The sequence below is a fragment of the Zootoca vivipara genome, chromosome 4 (assembly GCF_965207765.1).
Source record: "Zootoca vivipara chromosome 4, rZooViv2.hap1.1, whole genome shotgun sequence".
NCBI lineage: Eukaryota > Metazoa > Chordata > Lepidosauria > Squamata > Lacertidae > Zootoca > Zootoca vivipara.
The window spans coordinates 87,630,892-87,648,233 of record NC_142587.1 but is presented as its reverse complement, the minus strand read 5'-3'; the positions used below and the strand labels follow the sequence as shown (position 1 = coordinate 87,648,233).

Genomic DNA, 17,342 nt, shown 5'->3' with positions numbered 1-17,342 from the left:
TCCAGCAACACCTGGAGGGCCAAAGGGTTCCCTGCATACCTGCCAAGTCTCCCGCTGAAAAATGAGGGATCAGCAGCGGTGCAGCACCGGAAGTTGCGTAGAAGCAACTTCCGGGGCCGCTCTGCCCATGTGTTTATGAAGGGCCGCCTTGTGGCCACCACCAAGATGGCCGCCGGGCATGCATAGAAGCGACTTCTGGTGCCGCTCTGCCCAATTTCCGGTGCCCACACATGGGCAGAGCGACACCCAAAATGGAGGCTCCCTGGCAGGTAGGAAATCCGGGGGATTTCCGGGATTTTTCTCCATTCGGGAGAACAGCGGGAAACGGATTAAAATCCGAGGATTTCCCGCAAAAAACGGGATACTTGGCAGCTAAGGTTCCCTGCTCCAAGGTGAAATCAGCTCAACTTGTGCTTTTTCTTCCCACTGAAGAAAACTTTAAAAGCCTCTTCTCAGTGGCTCTCCTTCAGTTTCACCAAGAGAAGTGGGTGCGGTAATGTAAATGATGACTAAAGAACGGGAATTTCACACTTAACACCCACGCTCAGGCATATGGGAGTAGCATCATATAACACTGTTCATATCTATCCAGCCTAAGAGTACTGTTTTATGGATAGATAATGAAGCCTTTCTGGCTTTGCTTGAACATCTTGGCCAAATGTGCTTTGCGCTTGTCCCTTCCCCCCAGCAAAAAAAAACCCCCCAAACCCCTCTGGAGTTATTTAACAACTAACCCCATCCACAGTCACACATACATGAGGGTTTTACATATATTTACTAGCTGGTTATCGTTCCTGAACACAGAAGGAATTTCAACAAAGGGAAAGAGCTTTCTGTTCAATCCTAATAAAAGAAACAGTGCATTTTGTTCCGAGAAACACTTCACATTTTTATTTCTCTCTCTCTTTTTAAAGGGGAAAAAATGGTATCATCCCATTTCTTCTATTCCTTTTGAATAAATAAATGGTTTTTATTATTATTGATTTTTCGACAAAAGCAACAAAGAAACAGAGTACAATTAAGGTTGGGGTATGGAGGCCAGTCAAAGTACAAATGATAGGAGCTCAGTCTTGATTTAACATACAGTATGTTGAAAAATAAAAGAATATCTGATATTAAACCATTGTGTCTGCAACCCAGTGCTTTCTACCCTGGAAAAAAAAGAGTCAAAGAGAAATATCTGCACATACCCATGTCTTTAATGGTTTCTCCTGGCAGCAATGGGGGCTCCTCCATTTCAGCCAATTTATTAGATTCCCTGAGAACCTAAGATGGAAATCAGCTACATCAATGTTAAATACTTTTTTTTTATAAAGAAGAAAATTATTTTATTGTTTTCCAGGTAATGGCAAGATGAACAAGCCCCTGCTCAAAGAAGTGCAGCACTGATTTTCATAATAAAACAATACAAATTATAATGTCCATCACACAGCAATGCCGTATTTTTCTGTCTATAAGACGCCCCCGTCTATAAGACGCCCCACCCCCTATTTTGGGGGCCTCAAAATTTAGAAAATAAGGGGGGGGGGTTTGAGCTTTTGGGGAGGATTGATTGGGGGGGAATACCGAAAATTGCTCACCCGCCGAAACGCAGCACACAACCGCTCGTGTCGCAGCTGCTTGATCACTGCCATTAGCCTTCCTGCTTGCCGCTGCCGCAGCCAATAAACAGCTGCCCTCGTTGCAGCAAGCGGGAGCGTGATTGGCAGCCGCTGGTGGCGATCGGGGAGCTGCAACGCGAGCATTTGTGTGCTGCGTTCTGGCGGGTGAGCGATTTTCGGCATCCCCCGTCCCAACAATCAAGCGTCCAATCGCCGCTTACAATCTCGGGATCTCGGGCTCGCGCCAAAAAAACACATTTGTGCGCACCCCTTCAGCACCACCCGTGTATAAGACGAGCCTAAATTTTGAACCTCATTTTTGGGTCAAGAAAGCTCGTCTTATACATGGGGAAAAACGGTATATTTCTACAGGGTGAGTTACAGGTAGGTAGCCGTGTTGGTCTGAGTCGAAGCAAAATAAAAAAATTCCTTCAGTAGCACCTTAAAGACCAACTAAGTTTTTATTTTGGTATGAGCTTTTGTGTGCATGCACACTTCTTCAGATACACTTGAAACAGAAGTAAGTCCCTTATATATATACAGAGGGTGGTGGGGGTAGGTGGGAATGGGTGATGGGCTGATGGGAGTGGTAAACCTGTAGATGGCAATTCATTGGAATTTTATTGGAACTCATTGGAACTCATTACCAAGCTTAAAACCATGGAGCCACCTGGGATGAATAAAGACATCGGATTCTTATCTCATTATGCATGATCAAGCTTTCTTTAGCGCCTAAGCCCTTGCTTCCCCCCCCCTCCCCAGGACTAATTGCAGTCATCAGCAGTCGTTAACAGCCATCTACAGGTTTACCACTCCCATCAGCCCATCACCCATTCCCACCCACCCCCACCACCCTCTGTATATATATATATATATATATATAAGGGACTTACTTCTGTTTCAAGTGTATCTGAAGAAGTGTGCATGCACACGAAAGCTCATACCAAAATAAAAACTTAGTTGGTCTTTAAGGTGCTACTGAAGGAATTTTTTTATTTTGCTTCTACAGGGTGAGTCTTTTAAAAGAGGCCCTGTGGAACATGTGTACTCTGTAACCACATGGCCTCTTTTAAAGGACTTACCCCGTATAAGTCTCCACGTGAATTGGGAGCTCCACATTCATGTTCTTTTTTTGAAACAGTATATGAAATAAAACTAAGCCAAGCTGAATCATATATCATCAGACTTCTGGTTGCTCCTTTGTTTGTACAGTTTGTTAGTTCTTAGTGGGGGTTAGGAATGACTAAATCCTATAGTTGCAAAGACCAGGCTTGTTCATAAACCAACCAGCTGAAGTTTTACTCTTTCCATTAGTGAAAAAAATTACAATTATCCACTGATGATTGGATGCACAATAAAGGAAATAATGGACAGTCTGCTGCCATTCTTTCAGCGTGCCCAAAATCAGTCACACGAGGCAGCCGCTTCACTCCAATTGTCACACAATTCCTGTCTGAAAGTTGCTTCTCTGTAGGACCTGCACAGCAAATTGTACGTGTAGATTGCAATTTGTGACAAACCTGTCTCCATAAGGGCAAAAATGGGGAGCATATGACCCTCCAAATGTTGTTCCAGATTGCCCAACCAGCATTGACAATGCCCTGGGGTAAAGTGTGTATGTGTTTTAAAAACACGATACTGACAACAAGGACATCTTGCACCAAATGCTGGAGTTATTCCTTTTGCACTTTTATTTTACCTACGTGTAAACTGCTGCATATTTGGACCTGCACAGAATTATCACACTGCACTACTGCAGGATACTCACAACTTTCTACATAATAGATCTGCTGCAAAAAAAACCAAAAAACCACCCCACAACAACAGAACAAAAAACCAACCGCCTTGTTTTATTATGGTGGCGAAGGGGCTTTTTCTGGGGATTAAATAAACAGATGTGGGTTGGGGGAGAATAACTCAAGTCAGAACGATCGAAGCAGCCAGAAAAATCACTAATCCCATGGAAAAGCCTCGTGTCTTAATCTTTTGGCTTTTTACAAGGGGGGGGGAGAAGGGGGGGAAATAAAATAATGCAGGAACACCATATGCAGATGGGCTGTTTTACGATGATGCACATGGAAGAATTCTGGAGGCAGCCAATCAAGCAGCAGGCCGTAGGCTTGCCAGCCAATCCGATTCTGCAGATCATCTCACAACATCCCATTTCGCTTACAAACCGGACACAAAGAATTAAGTTGGCACCCTGCTTTGAAGTAGCAGAAATACAGAAAGTCGTCACTCAAAGAATCTTATGTTGTTGCTGCTTTTTTCTGCAAAGTGCTGCAACGCGGACTGATAAATAAATAAATAAATAAATAAATAAATAAATAGTGCAAGCGCCTAATAGTGCAGACACAATATTTCCATCTTGAATGCTTGCAAAGTTTCCTAACATCATCTACAGCCAGCTACGGTGTGTGTGTGTGTGTGTGTGTGTGCAGCCAGCATAACCCAGCACACAACTGACCGGCATCTTCCTGCAATTGCCCCATTCAGTTTACTAAAACCCCAAATTCCAGTTTTGGCATAAACACAAGAGTAAAGAAAAAATAAATAAAGACGCACATAAAGTCCACCACATTTCATGGATACAGGAACCCCAACATTCCTACAGTGACTTAGGGTGCTTACAGACTCTCGCTGGATTTAGTAGCATACCAGCAAATTTGTGTGGCGTCATTAAAACTGATGCAGCGCTCTTGCACAATGAGCCCACCTATGAAAACAGCAACGATCGACTTTTTGCAGCAAGGAAAGTGGTGGGGAATTGCAGGCGAAAGTATGGGATAACACTTGGTCTACACAACATCGCACGAACAAATCGGCTTAGCGAATAGCAGGCTCAAATAACTTTTCCCATAAATTTTGTGCAACCAAATCAGGCTGACTGCTCAATAAACAGGTTGCGTAGAAGCAACCTTAGTTTTATCTGTTTTGGTTGCTTTGCCAAAGCTACCTCCGCCATATTTCCTCAGACTCCACCTTCCCCTGGGCCACACCTAGACCTTTCTTTGAAGGCGGGAAGAGAGGTGACTTAAAAGCTACATTTCTTAAAGTTACAGCTGGTGTCAATAGCAATTCTGGGTGCCTTTGATCAGCCTCTCCTCTGAAGCATTTTCTCCTAAATCAGATCCAGGAACATGTTGTTGTTGTTTAGTCGTTTAGTCGTGTCCGACTCTTCGTGACCCCATGGACCAGAGCAGGCCAGGCACTCCTGTCTTGCACTGCCTCCCGCAGTTTGGTCAAACTCATGTTGGAAGCTTCAAGAACACTGTCCAACCAACTCGTCCTCTGTCGTCCCCTTCTCCTTGTGCCCTCCATCTTTCCCAACATCAAGGTCTTTTCCAAGGATTCTTCTCTTCTCATGAGGTGGCCAAAGTATTGGAGCCTCAGCTTCACGATCTGTCCTTCCAGGGAGCACTCAGGGCTGATTTCCTTAAGAATGGATAGGTTTTATCTTCTTGCAGTCCATGGGACTCTCAAGAGTCTCCTCCAGCACCACAATTCAAAAGCATCAATTCTTCGGCGATCAGCCTTCTTTATTGGCCAGCTTCTCCAGGAACATAGTGGCAACATTTAGCCCAGGAGGACAGAAAAGCTCACGCCGCCTAGTTCTCCCCTCAGACAGTTGACTTTTGCCCCGGTACAGATCTTCGCCCATTTCCCATTCATTCTAACATTATCCTCATAGAACGGCATACATTTTCTTCCTCCGAAAACATCCCTGAAATTGTCCAAGCTGCGCCCAAATACCCACCTCTCCTGCCACTGTTAAATTAACTTCAGCATGCCAATAAGTGGGAATGAAAACCCCTGTTTCCAGCTGTCAGTTAAAGCAGAAGGGAAGTACCAAGGGGAAAAAACTGGTGCAATAGCATTAACTCATCAGACCCCCCCCAAAAAAAATCACAAAAAAGGAAGTGGAGTGGGAGCAAAGTAAAATGTCTTTGCCATTGTGTCAAACGATGGAGCATTTGGCTTCATCACCCAGGGATGAATTTCACGCGGGAATTTTGTTTGCTGACACAAACCTGGAGCCGCAAATGTGAGGCGGCAGTAGCATCTCTTTGGAAAAATTCAAAGGTGAAAACCGGGCTTCCATCAGAGGCTGCCTTACACCTAGTCACTGGTCCCAGGATTATCAGAACTAGCTAGCAGTAGCTCTCCAGGGTTTCAAAGGGCAGCCTGACGACCCAAACCTGTTTGGAGATGCCAGGGATTCAATCTTTGCGTGCAAAAGGCGCACTCCGACAGCGAGCCACAAACCTCCTTTACAAAAAGAACAATAAGCTTTCTTGATCAAGAAGGCACACAAAACCCACACATATTTGGCAATAATAATAATAGTACAGGTAATAATAATTAACCATCTACTTTTGTTCAGATGCTCGGCAGGGCTGCCTAAGCTAAAGCACAGCCCGGAGAGAAGAAGAAGAAAATCCCTTACCCCGTTGTACATTGCAAAGAAAGAAAAGGAAAGAAGTCCACAGAAAGGTTCGCGATGGGAAGGAAGGCAGACGCCTCAGAGGAAATAACGGATCACGTCCCAAGAGGACATCCCAAGGCCATGGGCGAACTCCCTGAAGCGCTCAGCTACTCGTGAATGACAATCATAAATAGTTTCAGGGCGGCTTCCGCGCGGCACATTTAGTGCCTATCCAAACATCTAGGGGACCTTGAACATTATTAAGATCACCTTCCTCTTTGGCTGTCTCTTGAAACATGAACATGCTCCGGAGGCACTTCCTTTCCCCCTTGCCTCAGAGACAGAAGATTGACCGAGTCTGGCTCTCCCTGATCTCATTTGCACTAAATCAATATATTGTAACCTGGGCCGTGGCAGGTCTATGACGAGAGAGCTATAAATAGAGGGCAGGGGAAAGGACACTTGGTATTAAAAACGAATTCTGCTCAAATAGGCAGAATTCCTCCATGTCAGGAGACCATTGGGGTGGGGGTGGGGAGGACAGACGGGCGGAGAAGAGGCAATGCTGAGCTGTCTTTGGGAAAGAAAATGCACAGAAAGAAGGCAGAGTCAGTGGATGAGCTATGCTTGCCAAGCTCCAAGAAAAAAAAGGATGAGTTAAAAAGAAATTGCTGCACGACCTTCCTTCCTGTCAGGGACATTTCAGGCAATGCAGAAAAGAGAAGCCCTTGCATAGCCAACACAGGTTCCTGAAGGGCATTTCCATGTTTGGAAATATGACGCAGCACACACGTGTGTACACATTCACCGAAGCCAGTATTGTAAAACTCCACCTCGCACCCGTTCCTCGGCCTTCAGAAACTGAGGTGAGACAAAAACCCGAGCGACAGGGCCTTGTTAGCTGTGGCATCAACAGCCATGGAATGCCCTTTCAAGAAGGGAGGTACGCAGTGAAAATAATGGTGGTTATTTTTGCTTTTGTCCTGGGAACCATAGTTTGCTAAGGGAGCTGAGAGTTGCTAGGAGACCCTCTACTCCCCCCTCCTGGAACTACAGTTCCCAAAGTAATTTAACCATCAACCCCTCTTCCCAAGGAGCTCTGGTATGTGTGAGGAGAATAGAGTCCCCCTAACAACTGCCAGGTCCGTATAGTTAAAGCTATAGTTTTCCCAGTAGTGATGTATGGAAGTGAGAACTGGACCATAAAGAAGGCTGATCGCCGAAGAATTGATGCTTTTGAATTATGGTGCTGGAGGAGACTCTTGAGAGTCCCATGGACTGCAAGAAGATCAAACCTATCCATTCTTAAGGAAATCAGCCCTGAGTGCTCACTGGAAGGACAGATCGTGAAGCTGAGGCTCCAATACTTTGGCCACCTCATGAGAAGAGAAGAATCCTTGGAAAAGACCCTGATGTTGGGAAAGATTGAGGGCACTAGGAGAAGGGGACGACAGAGGACGAGATGGTTGGACAGTGTTCTCGAAGCTACGATCTTGAGTTTGACCAAACTGCAGGAGGCAGTGCAAGACAGGAGTGCCTGGCGTGCTATGGTCCATGGGGTCACGAAGAGTCGGACACGACTAAACGACTAAACAACAACAACAACAACAACAACTGCCAGCACACTTAACGAACTACAGCTCCCAGAATTCTTTTGGGGAAGCCATGACTGGTGGGGTGGCGGGTGGGGGGGGATGGACGCGGGTGGCGCTGTGGTCTAAACCACAGAGCCTAGGGCGTGCCGATCAGAAGGTTGGCGGTATGAATCCCCTCGACGGGGTGAGCTCCCGTTGCTCGGTCCCTGCTCCTGCCAATCTAGCAGTTCAAAAGCACGTCAAAGTGCAAGCAGATAAATAGGTACCGCTCCGGCGGGAAGGTAAACGGCGTTTCCGTGCGCTGCTCTGGTTTCGCCAGAAGCGGCTTAGTCATGCTAGCCACATAACCTGGAAAAACTGTCTGCAGAAGCAGACAAATGCCGGCTCCCTCGGCCAGTAAAGCGAGGGAGCGCCACAACCTCAGAGTCTTCTGCAACTGGACTTTACCTGGGTCCCTTTACCTTTACGACTGTTTAAAGCGCTTTCCGTGCATGGCATGAGTATGGCCAGAGTCTCAGCCCATTTCAGACGCCATTGGGAGGGACATCGCTGCTACTAAAAAGCTGAAGCACAGCTGGTCTGAAGTGAAGCTCACATTTGGGGGGGACGGACCGAAATGCTGTCATGATGCGGTTAGAAATGAAGCCAAATACTGAAATACACCTAAGCTACAGTGCCGGAGAAAGGTCGCAGTAAATATCCCACCAAAAATCCGCAGTGCACGAGAGACCTGCCTTTGCTGCTCGATTCCTGTTTGCGCTGGCTCAGCGTCTCCTACACTGAACAGGCACCCTTAAATTTTCCCACATTTCAACGGATGCCAGGACTGGACATGCCTCTCCCTTCTCCATTCTGAACAGAGGAGAGAGGCAAAGAGCCACCCCTCTGCAAGGGAGCACATTAATGGCTGAAAAAGGTGCTTCCCCCCACCCCTTATTTCAGGGGGTACTTGATGTGGGTACGGCATGCCTGTTTCATTTATTTATAAGCTGTGTATTATATATACTGTTTCATAAAGAAGAAGATCAAAGTGGTTTTCAACAAAAACACACAAAACCCTACAGTAAAATAACAGCCGCCACCAATTAACCGTTGCGGTCTGGGCACTCTTTGTGTTGTGCCACACGGCCGATGGCGGCCATTTTGTCAACCACCCCAATGTCAGCCAACCCTATGATTCTATGAACACTGGAAGTCGGAAACCTTTGCAGATCTCACTGCAAGTCACCACAAGGGGTGAGCTGGCTAAAAATAGCTTTATCATGTATACTGAGATAAGAATCCAATTTCTCTATTCAGACCAGGTCTCTCAATGGTTTTAAGTTTGGTAATAAGTTGCAATCCAGCAACTTCTCTTTCCAGTCTATTTCTGAAATTCTTTTGTAATAAGACAGCTACTTTGAGATCCTGGGAGATTGAAGTGTTCTCCTACTGGCTTCTCTGCCTTGTGATTCCTGATGTCAGATTTATGTCCATTTATCCTTTGGCGTAGGGTTTGGCCTGTTTACCCCCACCTATCTGGCTGGGTTTCCCCAGAAAACTCTGGGTGGCTTCCAACAAAACATTAAAATACAATAGCCCTTCAGATATTAAAAGCTTCCCTAAACAGGCCTGCCTTCAGATGTCTCCTAAAAGTCTGGTAGCTGTTTTTCTATTAGACATCTGGTGGGAGGGCGTCCCACAGGGCGGGTGCCACTACTGAGAAGGCCCTCTGCCTGGTTCCCTGTAACTTCGCTTCTCGCAGTGAGGGAACCGCCAAAAGGCCCTTCCTTGGCGCTGGATCTCAGTGTCCAGGCAGAACGATGGTGGTGGAGACGCTCCTTTAGGTAAGTGGCTGCGACCCTATTCCTCCACACCTGCCGCTCCTGCAACGTTATCAGGACAGATCCAAGAAAGCACTTCTTGCACAGCGCCTAGTTAAACTGTGGAACTCCCTCCCACAGGAGCAAGTAACGGCCACCAACCTGGATGGCCTTTCAAAAAGGATTGAAGCCTGCCAGCCCCTACTCTAGAATGCAGATCAATCTCCTGAGCACATTTTGCGGAAGCACACAGGAACATAGGAATCTGCATTATGCAGAGTCAGATCATCGATCTGCCTAGCTCAATATTGTCTACACTGACTGGCAGCAGCCCTCCAAGGTTTCAAGCAGGAGCCTGTCTCAGATATATCCTGAGGTGGCAATACTAGATGAATAGCCATTCTACATATGCAGGAAATCCAGTTGCTTCTCCTCTCCCACTTCCAGACTATGGCATTCAGAATTTCTGTGGGGAAATATATAGGGCTGTCATACATCCAGATTTTCCAGGACACAGCCAGGAAACAAGCTTGAAAATGGTGTCCAGGATTTTTGCTGAATTGCCAAATTGTCCGGGAAAACCTAGACATATGGCAAGTAGGGTGTTTTTTTTTTAAAAAAAGGCATTGTTTTAGAATTCCAGAAAAGCCCCGAAATAGGTTTTTTTTTTGGGGGGGGGAGAAAGGGAAGGTGTTATCAACAACTAAGACAAAAAACCCAAAAACAACTCAACAACATTTCTCTGGATTTTCACATTTGGGAATATGGCAACCCTATTACATGCTTGAATGCTATCTCGTGTATTAATCGACAAACATCAGGAGAGAAGTAATCTAATTGTAGCCTCCTCTTTGCACTACTAGTTTTCTATGTATAGAAAGTTTTTCTTCAAAGAGGAGCCCTGAAACTTTAACATAACAGTACTGTACTACAAATTCAATAAAAATAAAAATGAATGATCAAATGACTGCTGCTGTACATGCAGATTAGCTTACCCTTAGATCTGGAGAAAAATTTTCTGTGGAAGTGGAGACAGAATCTGATGAGACGACGGAAGCAGATTTTGTACGCACCGAATGATCTGAATGAGAGGTGGAAGCACTAAAGGAGGAGGAATAAGGGGGAGAAGGATGGAAAAAAGGCAGTTGTTTGGTGTTGCAGTATTGTACATTCTGGATAAATTTCTTTACAGGTTTGCTGTGATCAAGAGGTCCAAGGTGTGTAGCCTTTAACTATTCTGAGGTGCACAAAGTAACAAAGTTCATCAGGCCGTAACATGAGGGTATGGTTAAGGAGCAAACATTACGTTTTTTTTGGGACGCCACAATAAACCATAGCCTATCAGAACTGGAATGAGCCTACCCTCCAACCAGGCTTGTGGATATCTCCTCTGGTGCAGTATAAAGGAAATTAATCACAGTTTAATGCTACATCCGAGCTATGTAAACTATGAAATAAGCCAGCTTTGCAAACCACAGTTTGAAGTTGGTTTCTTTCAAACAAATCACAGTTAAGATTAACCAATTTGTTGGGGTCATACAACACAACAAGCTGCGGCTGATCGAAAACGGAGGCAAGAGTGCCATGGCAAAGGAGGTAAAGTGGGTAGGAAGGAGCCTGTCAGGATAAACCATGGTTTGTTATAATGACACCTGAATGCAGGCAGGGTAATGGAACTCTAGAGCAGCCTTTCTCGACTCTAGGTCCCCATAGGTCGTTGGACTACAACTCCCATTGTCCATGACCTGCTAGCTATGGATGATGGGAGTTGTAGTCCAACAACTTGAGAAAGGTTGCTCTGTCTAGAGGTAGAATTCAATCCTTCTGTTCAGAATCAGCAATGCCACTGCTGGGGTCGGGGGGCAGCCAGCCTTCCACACCAGCCCCTCCTGTTTGGCATTACTTAGTTTAGAATAAAGGTGAGTAACGGGAGACGGGGAGTGTACAAAATTATATACGCTGCAGAGAACATGGATAGGAAGGCATTTTTCTCCCTCTCTCATAATATTAGAACCGAAGGTCATCGGATGAAGCTGGACAGATGGCGAATGAGGAGAGCAGACAAAAAACTTCTTTCTTACCCATGATGATGGTTATATGTTACATCCAAAATCACCGTCTCATCATCATCATCTTACACAACGGCGATTCCTGACCATGTGGGGATTGCCTAAACAGGAAGCCTTTTCAAACGGCTGCTTTTCAAACATCCTGTTGAATGTCGAAATTAGACGGAGGGCCAGAGGGGCATGGCAACACCAGGGGTGGGGGTGGGGTGGGAGAAGGCCAATATTTGCAGAGCCCCTCTCTACATTTAGCCTCTGTGTGGAAGGGATAGCAGAAGGGCTGTGGATTAATATGAATCCACTGTTTACAGCTACATCTTAGCATGGATACCTGCGTATTTTTATATTGTAAACCACCCTGTGGTCTTTGGAGAATTGAACATGCGGCAGAGACTGTGGTAGCCTTAAGAAATATGATTTATTCACCTACTGACGCCTTTGGTTTGCATGGAGGGAGTCTAGATCTTACAGCAGGTGAGGCCCTGCCTTGGAAAGGAGGCTTAGACCTGTATTTTCCCACTGGCCTGCAATATTCTCTTCACAAATAATCAAAATCCTACCATTTTATTAATTTCTAGGGTTTAGGGCATGGGTAGACAAACTAAGGCCCGGCGGCCAGATCCGGCCCAACTGCCTTCTAAATCCGGCCTGCGGGCGGTCCAGGAATCAGTGTGTTTTTACATGAGTGGAATGTGTCCTTTTATTTAAAATGCATCTCTGGGTTATTTGTGGGGCACAGGAATTCGTTCACCCCCCCAAAAAAAATAGTCTGGCCCCCCACAAAGTCTGAGGGACAGCGGACTACCCCCCTGCTGAAAAAGTTTGCTGACCCCTGGTTTAGGGGGACCCCCCCAAAAAAATCTATAACAATAATAGAATCGTAGAGTTAGAGGGGACCCTGTCGGTCATCTAGACCAACCCCGTGCAATGCAGGAATATGCAGTTGTCCCTTGCAGGGATAGAAACTGTAACCTTGGCACTATAGCATCATGCTGTAAACAGCTGAGCTATAACAATATAGGAAGCTTCCCTTTACCGAGTCAGACTATTGGCCCATCTAGCTCCATACTGTCTACACTGGCTGGCAGCATCTCTCCACGTTCCCAGGAAATGGTCTTCAGTCCACAAAAGCTTCGTGCCACAATAAATCTGTTAAGCTACCACAATGCTCTTTCCTCGCATTTGCTCTAGCGTATGAACACAGTTACCTGTAACATAAACTACTGGGCTCTGAAATATTTTAACTTCTCCCACGCAACTGGTCTGAATGAGGTTTGCTGCTGCTTTGAATATCTGAATCTGGTTTCAGCCCTCGAAGGCTATAAAATGTTGATTTCTGGAGGAGGCCACACCAACATCTCCACCCAAAGGTGCTTATGCATTTATTTATCTGTGACTGTTGGAGGATATAGTTTCTGTAGGATATATTTTCCCAGAGCAAATTGAGACAGGTACAGTACCCTATACTGTGACCACGGGTGAACTTCTTTCTGGCTGCGCCCATTCGATGACCACACAATAGCCTACAGTGTCCCAAGCAGTAGTCATACACTATTAGATTTTTTTTAAAAAAATACTGGATTTTGTGGGGTGGGGGGGAAGCTAAATTACAGAATTCCTGCAGCCTGTGTAAGGCGCTTGGTAAACAAAGCCTGAATTGTTTGGTCCTTTTTGCTCCACTCCAAGAACAGAAAGCCAATCACGCATTGAAATGCAATACAGTGTTCCTATGGAACAATCCTCAGGCTCGCGTGAATCAGGCCATTCATGAGCCAAAAGGCCTCTAGGAGTGCAACCCTTTGGTTTTGGCTATAGAACCCAGCTTCCCGAGAATCTTTTGTTCTCCCTTTTCTTTTAAAAAATAGCATGTTTCTAGACCTTAAGGCTATGGAAGGCAACCTTGAAAGTCGATGAAGGGGGAAGAACCTCAAGACTTAACTACACACACACATATATGTAGTGACATGACTTAAGCCGCTTGCAACTGCTTTGTATTCTAAAAGGGGGGGAAGTCAGGAAAAACAGGTGGAGTTTAGCATTTTCCAAGCTAGCAGTGTGCACTCAGAATCGCCTCCCACTCCACCTGCTTTCCCAGTCATGGGGGGGGGGGGAGAGATACTGGACGTTCAGCATTCCACCCATTTTGAGAGCAAAGCAGCTAGCTAGAAGCATTTTGAACAAACACCTGACAAGAGTAAATAAAATCTGCCTCCTTTCTCCCTTTTCCAATTCCCAGCCATCAGGTGGCACAACTTTTAAACTGCTCGTCAAGTTTATGGAGGTAATTAAGAACACATTTTTCCGCTAACGGTTAGCTGATTTCTGATTCTAACATTTTCACTTGGTTTCTATTGTACAGTTTTTTATTTACTTGATTTTTATTTATTAGATTTATATACCAGTCTTTTCATCCTAAGATCTAAGGGTGATTCTCAGAATAATTTTATATGTAGGACTTGATGTACACCATACTTGAATACACACAAGTTAAACGGGTGCAAGTTGTGGGCCTACCGTACACACCGGAGAGGGGCCTGGGACGTCTTTGCCCAATAAGCATTACTTGATCTGTTTCGTTGTGCTGAACTCCTATCAGTGAAACTGCCCGTGAATCTCTGTGTGCATTGCCACCCAGGCATGTGCTGCTTTGATCTTAGATGTACACACCTCAGGTTAGAAGCTGGTTTGAGGGGAAAATGCACCAAACAGCAGCATTTCTCAAGAAGCTGTAGAATACTTGGGCTTGCGGCTAACATCATGCGCACTCAGCTTCAAACACCCGTGGTGGGAGCACACGGGAGCCAGAGTATACCGTAATGTGTACACAGCCTCAGAGTCAGGCAAGCGTACCCTGCACAACTATTTGCCTTTCTACATCTCTATGCGGAATCTGTTCAGTTTGGTTGTATTTTTTTTTAATGCTTTATTTATTGTTGATGGCAACTTTTGCCTTGTTACGATGATGGACTTTTGTCATGTTGCAAGCTGCCTGAGCATGGTTTGAAGTATGGAGAGGCAGCATGAAAATAAAATTATGTAAGAATGGAAATAAGGAAATAAACCATCAATTTAAAGCACATTGACGCCCCTTTAACGGGCATCGTTTCCTCCCCAAATCAACTGGACTGAATCATCCAGGGGTCCTTTACCTTTTTTTTAGCATGGAAACTGTAGTTTACCCCTCACATAGCTACACTTCCCAGCACCCTTAACAAACCAGAGTCCCCAAGATTTTGGGGAAGAAAGGGGACACTGTGATTACTGTACAATGTATGGTGTGTTTGCAACCAAGGTGTATGGGGAAAGGATCGTGAAAGGGTCAAAGCTTCAATTCCTGGCATCTCCAGGTTTTGAAAAAGTAGGTAGTAGATCCTCTCCCTGGAGTCCCTGGTACCTGAAGGAGCATCTCTGCTCCTCTTCGAAGATATTTTGTTGAGGCCCTTCTCCAGGTGTCTTTTGAAATCAGTTCCCAGAATTCCCTGGGAAGAGAGACTGGTAAGCCACTCTGGAATTTGCAGCTGGGGGGTGGGTTGGAATAGGGGTCTGCTAACAGCACTCTGCACCTCTAACAAACTACAGTTCCCAGGATTCTTTGGGGGAAGCCACAACTGCTTAAAGTGGTACCATGCTGCTTTAAATGTCTGGTGCGGACAGGGCAAGTTCACCCACAACCCTGCCTTAAAATATGATAGGTGAAATTCAGCGTTCCAAATCAAGGATGTGGTCAACCGCACAAGGCAGTCGGGTCAGGAAAAATGAGGCAATATAAAGTGAGAAATAAAATAAAATAAGAAAATGTCCTCTGATTGAATAAATTAAAAGAAAAAATAAAGATATACAATCACTTCCATTAGGAATGAAATAAAAATGCTGTAAAGCAAATACACACACAGAGAGAGAAAAACACACAAACAATCCTACAAGCATTGTCCTCTATTTCCCACCAGGAGCACAGCGCAACACGGAGAATGGTCCAAAACCTCACAGCGCGCAACCCTCTCCGCATTTACTCGGAAACAAGCCCCACTGTGTTCAGCGGCACTTATTCCCAGGTAAATACTAACGGGATTGCAGCATTAAAATGCAGTGTATGGAAGCCCTGTTCCGCCCTGTTCCATTAAGCGTTCGATCCTCTGCCTGTTTACTCAGAAGTAAAGCCTCACCGAGGGAGGGGTGGGGGAACAGGGCGCGCTCCGGAGCTCAGGACCGAAGCCGGCGCTTCCTCTACGGGATGGGCTCCCCCTGTGCAAAGCGCGCTGAGGATCCCACTGCAAGGAGCGCGCTTGGCATCGGGTGCCCTGGAACCACCCGGGGGGGATGATGCGAGAGGCGCTCACCAAGATGAGTGCCTCTGAGCATGTGCAGTTCCCTGATCACACCGAGCCCTTCCCTTCCCCTGGGTTTAACTACACAGGCCACCCAGGTGCAACGGGCGCAGCGTGTGCCGAATTAGGGCACCTCTCTCCCCCGCACTGACCTGAGCCAGTTAGAAGCGCAGGTTATGGAAAGCGGAGGGATGGGATACGGGGGTCCCTTTCCTCCCCCGCAGAACGAACAAACAAAACAAAACCCTAGAGATACGAAAGCGCCAAACAACACCTCTCCTCCAGGGCTTTCCCACGCTGGAGGGTGAAGGGCGGTTTTACCTGGAGAGGGAATCCGGGCTGGGCTGGCGGGTGGCGGGCGGAGCCTCCTTGGAGGCAATGCTCTCGCAGCTGGAACTCCTCTCCATGCTGGATCCCGTTAAGGGTGTGCAGAGGTTGTGTTGTGTGTGTTGCCGGGGGCGAGCGGGAAAGGAATCCTCCCCTCCCCGGGAAATCAAAGAGCAGAGCGGATTGTCAAAGGAGTGGGAAGCCGAGAGTGGCGAAGGAAGCTGCCATGTTAGCCCACAGTGCTGTGCGCACGGCCGGGGCGGATGATGCTCCGTCCCTCCACCCACTAAGGGAGGAGGAAGCTGCATCTCTCCTGCGCCCGGGAGGAGAAGCGGGAGGGCGGGAAAAGGAGGCGGCGGAGAGGCTTGCAAGACCCGCTTGTCATCATCATCTTCATTTGGGTCCCAAAGGGCTGCCTCTGGTTTTTGTGGGTCTTGGAATTAAGCTCTGTTAGGCGTGGGCTGCGTTGTCCCCGCCCCCCACAAATCAAGTAAATAAATAAATGAATAAGAAATACTCGTGGAAAGATTTTGACACACCTTTCTGAGCACTCGGGGTCATAGAATCAAAGAATTGGAAGGAATCTTGAGGATCATCTTAAATCCAAACCCCTTGTTAGGCAGGGATATTCAGCTGATCACACCTGCAACCTTGGCATTTATCAGCACCACGCTCCAACCAACTGAGCTATGTCAAAAGAAATTAATTTAACACACCAGTCGTTGAGACTATTTCGTTAGGAATCTGCTACCGGTAGAAAGAGCCAGACAGAGGATGAGGAGAGCAGTTGGGGGTCCTGCCCTCTCCCAGCATAAATCTTGGCTACGCCCATGCCCACAGGGGCACCGTTTTGCTGCTGTTGGGGCTTGAAGAACTGGGAGTCTGAAATCCTCGCCGATCTACGGTAAATGGTGCAGCATTAAACTACGGAACTCATCGCCACAAGATGCGGCGGTGGCCACCAATTTGGACAGCTTTAAAGGGGTCTGGAAAGCTTTGTTGAGGATAAGGCTGTCAATGGCTGTACTAGCTGTGTCCTGGCTCCAGGGTCGGTGGTGATTAAGACTCCCAAGTACCAGTTGTTGGGAAGCACAAGGAAGAGAGCTGGTGTGGATTGCTTCAGCTTACTTGGCTGGCTAGAAGGCAGGATGGGGTGGGCATGCCAGTGGAACCAGTCTAGCGTGCCCTTGGTGCCCAGAC

General features: G+C 46.5%; 1 protein-coding gene across 1 annotated transcript in view; it reads right to left on the bottom strand.

Moving 5' to 3' along the window:
* MTMR2 (myotubularin related protein 2) overlaps positions 1–16,401 on the bottom strand; it is a 38,186-nt gene extending 21,785 nt beyond the window's left edge. Inside the window, exons 1-3 of the mRNA XM_035115072.3 lie at positions 16,137–16,401; positions 10,420–10,525; positions 1,191–1,266 (exon numbers count right to left, since the gene is read on the bottom strand). Of these exons, the coding sequence (XP_034970963.1) occupies positions 1,191–1,266; positions 10,420–10,525; positions 16,137–16,222 (268 nt within the window). The 5' untranslated portion in view covers positions 16,223–16,401. The remainder of the gene's footprint in view (positions 1–1,190; positions 1,267–10,419; positions 10,526–16,136) is intronic.
* Positions 16,402–17,342: the final 941 nt, after the last annotated feature.